Source organism: Micropterus dolomieu, linkage group LG03 (genome assembly GCF_021292245.1).
Source record: "Micropterus dolomieu isolate WLL.071019.BEF.003 ecotype Adirondacks linkage group LG03, ASM2129224v1, whole genome shotgun sequence".
Taxonomy (NCBI): Eukaryota; Metazoa; Chordata; class Actinopteri; order Centrarchiformes; family Centrarchidae; genus Micropterus; species Micropterus dolomieu.
In genome coordinates this window covers 22,284,498-22,290,838 of record NC_060152.1, presented here as the reverse complement: position 1 = coordinate 22,290,838, position 6,341 = coordinate 22,284,498, and the positions used below count along the sequence as shown (strand labels likewise).

The 6,341-nt window shown below is 41.2% G+C and overlaps 1 protein-coding gene across 1 annotated transcript; it reads left to right on the top strand.

The window, feature by feature from the left end:
- The first annotated feature begins 420 nt into the window (after positions 1-420).
- irx4a (iroquois homeobox 4a) lies at positions 421-6,261 on the top strand. Its single transcript, XM_046045379.1, has 4 exons — positions 421-676; positions 1,611-1,717; positions 3,568-3,878; positions 5,093-6,261. The coding sequence occupies exons 1-4, from the start codon at positions 431-433 to the stop codon at positions 5,797-5,799; spliced, it is 1,371 nt and encodes a 456-aa protein (XP_045901335.1). The 5' UTR covers positions 421-430; the 3' UTR covers positions 5,800-6,261.
- The last annotated feature ends 80 nt before the right edge of the window (positions 6,262-6,341 follow it).

Here is a 6,341-nt window from a genome sequence, read left to right as displayed (position 1 = left end):
CGTTTCGGGTCGTTTCAGACACGCACATTACCACAAGAATATGACACAGCATTCATCATCAAATATCAGTCTTTACCAGGCCCTTGATTTTGTATTTTTAGTTGACTTTCTGAAAAGGAAATGCAAATAAGGGTGGGTTTACTTAGTAGGCTAGGTCATTTCCAAAGAAGCAAATCGCTTGTCAAAAAACATAGGCTACTTAAATCATGTTTAATTTTGCTGCCAGAGAGATGAAACTGTATTGGAAACATGTAGGAGGGTTTTCATTTCACTGAGACGATTTTTTATTCTACTTTTTTTTTTTGAAGTTCGAAAGCAACTTCGAGATCAAAGTGCTCAAGATTAACATTAAGTTGCAAAATGCAGAATAAAGCATAACAATAACTTTTTAAAAGATACATTCTCTCTCTCGGTCTCCACCCAGTTCCTGATGACAACCAACTCTCTGACCACTTGCTGCGAGTCCACCGGCAGATCCATCGCCGACTCCGGAGTTGCGGCGTCCGGGCAGACACCAGTCTACTGTCCCGTGTACGAGAGTCGGTTGCTGGCCACGGCAAGGCATGAGCTCAGCTCAGCCGCAGCGCTGGGCGTGTACGGAAGCCCCTACACCGGCGGACAAGGCTATGGGAATTACGTTACCTATGGCACGGACGCCTCGGCTTTCTACTCGCTGGTAAGCCCCTCATCTGATCCCTCTTGTCATTGATTAATGGAGCCGCAGGGTGATACTTGAGCCAGGCGCACCACTCTTCTTTTCTATGCTCTACACCGCAAAATACCTGACATTTACTATACTGTGATTTATCGTCACATCATCCTTCAAGCCAACTCTTCTTTAGTAATTAAAAAATACTTCTCAGCAAGACTAGATTGGCTCACTTTCTTGACTTAGAGGCTGCCTTGAGACAAATCATTTTTATGAAAGAAATTAAATCGTTCCATTCATATTCACATTGGTTAAGGACTCTGACTTTGAAGTTTCAACATTTATATATTATATATTATTGTCAAAATGTTATTAAAAATATTTTATCTCATAAGAGACCCCAGTAGTAATGCATGGGCCTTTTAAAGTCCAAGAATGATTTTTGTTCAGGTTGGTTTAGCGTTGAAATACATTAAGTGCTAACATTGTCTGGTATAAATTGTGGTGAGACTAATATTTGAAATAGCTATATTCTTTTCTAATATATGATTTGTTCAGATTATAATTAAGAGACCCTCCTGGAACCCTATCACAAATTTATTTGCACAGATCCCTGCAGTGAACAAGCTTAGAAATCAACTGTTACATATTGTTTATCAGAAGTTATATTTTGGAAAGACATGCATTGAAAATCGTGGTTTTAAAAAGTTCTGTAATTTCAGTATCCACATAACCATCAGCAACCATGGACAATGTATGATTTTAATAGTTAGTATGACTTTTCCATGTTTCACTTTGCAGCCATTATCCTCTTCAATATCCCTAATGAATTGCATATATAGCCAATATAAATTTGTTTTATGTATATACTTTTTCAGCACCATGTGAGTCATTTAATGTCCCAAAATTGAGTTCCTCTCTGGGTCCTCTTCAAAACTCTTGTCTTTGTGTATGATTGCAGGGCACATTTGATACTAAAGATGCCACAGCTTCTGCCCATGCGGGGATAACCCAGGCAACAGCCTACTACCCTTATGATCCTACCTTGGGACAGTACCAGTATGACAGGTATGTTGCTTCTATGACAATGTGACTTCTGCTGAATTTTATGGTAGAAACTTGATAATCAAACATCTTTGATGTCCTGAACTAGCACCCTATCCCTCACTTGCTCCACTTTAAACGCAGTGCATCCCTGCTTCCCCACATCTGTCCAAAGAAAAAAAGAAGCTTCTCTTTGTTTAATGCAAAGTGGCACAGGATGGAAAACTGTTATATCCAGTTAGAAATCCACTAGACCTCATCTTGAGCTGCTCAGCCCACTGTCACACTGGTGTGCAGGCGTATGGCAGATGCTTTATGCAGCTAAAACAGGAAGTAAATCTCAAACTATTGTGCACTAGTGTAGGGAGAGTTTTCCCACCATCAATGCAGTCATTCCTTAGAGGTCAAGGCCATTTTCATCACGTCAAGCAACACTGGGTGATCACCTTCATTTCATGACACATTTCTTTCCTGATGAGGCGATGTGCTCCAGAAGACTCATGGGCCTTTCAGGAAGGTATGAGGCCTCGTCAGTGTTGTGAAGAGAGTGTCTGCCATACTGAAAGGTCTTCCCAATAATGAGATGACATCTAAATGCACTCTGTGACGTGGTGAAATGAGAATGACAACTACATCTTATTATGTCAACTGTGATCAAACCGCTCTTTGAATAGAACCAGCAACAGGACAACATATGATAGTACAGAAAACACTCTTTGTTTTTATTGTGTTGGGCATTAACTGATCAGCAAAGTGTCATATTGATTAGCTTTATTGCAAAATGAGAGTTCATATAACCCAAAACCCAAGAGCTGGCTTCTTTTAACCAATTGCTCTAATTTCAGTTAAGTGCAAAAGGTGTCAGGAGGAATGCTAATAAGTGCAGCAAAAGGCCTAAGTCGAAGGCAAACAGAATTAGTGGCACTCAGAAAAACAAGCAGGCCTACTGTCGTACCACTCTGCGCCTGTCTTTTACCTGAGGGCCCATCATTACACTCAATAAAGCAATTTTACAGTCTATTTTATCTGTGAGGGAGCAACACAGGGCATGGTAAGGTGCAGGGCTCACCTCCTTTTGATTCCCTTAGCAGTGCTTGACCTGCAGTAAGCTATACCAAGCAATAAAGGCCTCATAAAAGCCTCCCCTGAGAGGATTTTTACAGCTCACAGCTGACTGAAAATCAACACTGCATTTTAAATGTAGGCAGATATTTGTGGGAGAGGAAAGGGTATGGAGGGAGTCGTATGCTGCGCTAAGAATGGTTTTAAATAGGTCATACATTGATATTGGAAAATATATATATACATGAAGTCCAAATACACTTGACATTAGTACTTGTAAAACATTTAACATGGTAGAATTTGCATATTTCAAAAAAATACTGATAGCAGATTTACATTGGATTCCAGCATAGGGGCTGCAGAGGCTATGTACTTTCTATCTTGTACAGTATTCTGCACATGGTCCTAGCAAGTCCAATCTAATTATATAAAACAATGTACTGACAGTTTTCATATTACAGTTTACCAAGGGCCAGATAATACACTCTGTATGGTGTGTTTCAAGGGTGGTGGTTTACTTTTTACCTGCACCTCCCTTGTACTTTCTAAACAATGTCTCTTAATAGACATTTATATGTGATGTCTACCTTTACTTTTCAGATATTTCCACAATTATAGCAGCAGATAGGTTTATGAGTGGGGCTGCCAGGGTTATAAAGCATGTTATGCATAATTTCAAGAAGATACCAAGAAGCAGATGGCTCTGTCATGGAAACCGCCAGGGCAACACATTCCAAATTGCCATGCAACAAGCGTCACATATTATGTTTACCCTTTCATTACCACTGTGGTTGTGTTCTTCTCATTAACAGATACGGTTCCATGGATGGGGGAACGAGGCGGAAGAACGCCACACGCGAGACAACCAGCACGCTGAAGGCCTGGCTGCAGGAGCACAGGAAGAACCCGTATCCCACTAAAGGAGAGAAGATCATGCTGGCCATCATCACCAAGATGACCCTGACGCAGGTCTCCACCTGGTTCGCAAATGCCAGGAGGAGGCTCAAGAAGGAGAACAAGATGACATGGCCACCTAGAAACAAGGGCTCAGAGGAGAAGAGATATGACGAAGATGAAGATGGGTCTCAGGAGGAGCAGATAAAGAGCGAGAACAATGAGGATGGTTAGTGTCACAATGCCTCGATGCTCTGTGGAAATAAAGATCAACTTTAGCGTTATGCTGAATTTTTTGGCAGTATATTGTAATATTGACAGTGTATTCATGACATCTCTTAAAAATCCATTGTTATGTTGGGTTGTTATGTTGTACAGTGGGGCGTTTCTGTTTGGGAATAGAAACATTCGTCAACTAAAGTGTTTGAAATGAGAGCATGTGTAAATAGCCGGTTTTAGCAACTGTTTCTTATTTCATTACTCTCGCAGTCACTCACTTGGATGGATCAGGATATTAATTAGGGTAGAACAACTTTCAACCACACTCCTGTGCAAAGTTCACTGCTACCATGCATCTAATGAAACTTAAATCTATTTACTTTTCACATGACACATCATAAACTGGGACGGTGTTACCACACTGGCATTTTTGTCTTTTCTTTCAAAAATGTCAAGTAGAATAAGATCTGATAAAATCGACTCATCAGCGTAAGGCATTTGATTTGCTAAAGTGCCATCAGTCTTGCATCATATTCTTATATTTGAATGTGTAATTTTACCAGGAATATTATTAATGTAATAATGTTAGTATTGTTCAAACTGTATCACACTGAGAGGAAACAAGGGACAGTCAGGCCTTCCAATTTGTTTAGTTTAACATTTTGTCCTTCAAAAATGCACTGTGCTGAAACCACTTTATTTATTTGTATTTTTTAAAAATGTAACTTGTCAACAACACCAGCAGGACTCTGGTCCTCATAAGAACCTTTAAGCTATGTAATACAATTAAACAGGCCTCTGTCAGTTCCACATAGGGATATGGTGGAAGTGAAAGCAAGTTTAGATATCTTTTTAATTACTGAGCTGATCATAATTTAATATTTCTGATAGGCCAAAATGCATTTAGTTAATAATTAGTTAATAAATTAGTATATCAAACTGTCTATCTAAACTGTATATCTAAACTTTATACTGGGTCAATATTGACGTATGACTTTTTTTTTCTCATGATAGTAAGAGGCTGGATATGTATTCACCACAATCTAGCTGCAAACATTAATTCCTTCTTTAAAGTCGAACAACTGTACTTTTAAAAATTGTGATTGAAAGTTAAATACTTTATTTGAGAGAGACTGATCAGGATGCCTTAATCAGATCGAATCATTTGACACAGTATCTTTCACTGAAGTGTCTGATGTCTCCTCTCTGCTCTCTTTCTCCCAGAGACCAGGAGTCGGGCTGATAAGGACCTCCAGTTGAGCGACCTGGACGATTTCGACACGCTGGAGTCTGAGAGCTCTGAGTGTGAGCTGAAGCACCGATACCACATGAACACACACATGTCAACAACGGGCGACTGCCCCACCGACCACCTCATCAAGGACGCGTCTCTGAAAATTCCCATCCCTGTTTCTCTGGGAGGGGAGCAGGACTTGAGCAAAGGTTGTCTCAAAACGAGCCCGGAGGATTTCCAACTGGACAGCAGACAGCAGGTGAAAGCATGCTATAACCAGCAACAACAACAGCACCAGATAGTAGACGGCAAACCGCGGATCTGGTCTTTGGCCCAAACTGCGACGTCCCTCAACCAGACTGAGTACCCGTCCTGTATGCTGAGGTGCCAGCCGCCGCCCTCCTCCCTCACCCCATCCCCTGCCGCTACCTCACCCGTGACCGGCCTGGACAACAGGCAGGACTCGCCGGTCACGACCCTGAGAAACTGGGTGGACGGGGTTTTCCACGACCCCTTGTTCAGGCACAGCACATTGAGCCAGGCTCTGACCAACACCACCGTCTCTTGGACCACGAACGCCAAAGGCGCCATTCTGGAGGCTGAGAGGAGCACGGCAGCCTTGCAGCAGCACCAAGACTCCTCCAAAGACAGTGACATGAGTTTCCCAAAAACTATCAACAAACTCTTCTGTTCCTAACAAAACCAAATGACCCTTTTATTGCGAAAAGAGAGAGACTTTTTGTGACTGACTGAAAGTCGGATGGAAAAGCTTATTTCGTCTCTATGATTCCCTCATTATGTTTTATTCGTTTGAGGAAAAAGCAGTGTTAGCTATATACTGTTACATTGGCGTTACACTAGTGACATGTCCGATTGGCTGAGCATATTTCATTTAACGCACGCACAAAACATATCGAAACGTATAACTAAAAGTTTACATATTGGGAAAAAATGGGCCTAAGGTTTACATGTTTTTTCTTTTTTTTTTCTTTTTTTTATTTACTACGCGCATGCAAATGTAATTGAATATTATTTAGGTTTCAGAAGTTGAGCATCACTATTAAAAGAAAAAAAGTCTCACAAATGCACAGCTCTCTTTGGAAGTGGATGAGAGCGTCTCAACTTTGTTCACTGAAAATAAAAGCAGTCGGTTTCTGAACAGCGCCTGTGATGTTGGGTTAATAGTGCGAGTTGCTGTCCATGGTGCTGAAATAAGGGCGGGGGGGGGGGGGGGGGGGA

Bases quoted from the DNA above. Each gene is read 5' to 3' on its own strand.
- irx4a (XM_046045379.1), top strand. From the start codon at position 431: ATGACAACCAACTCTCTGACCACTTGCTGCGAGTCCACCGGCAGATCC. The intron at 677-1,610 runs GTAAGCCCCTCA...GTATGATTGCAG, and splicing joins CCTCGGCTTTCTACTCGCTG to GGCACATTTGATACTAAAGA. The intron at 1,718-3,567 runs GTATGTTGCTTC...TCTCATTAACAG, and splicing joins GGACAGTACCAGTATGACAG to ATACGGTTCCATGGATGGGG.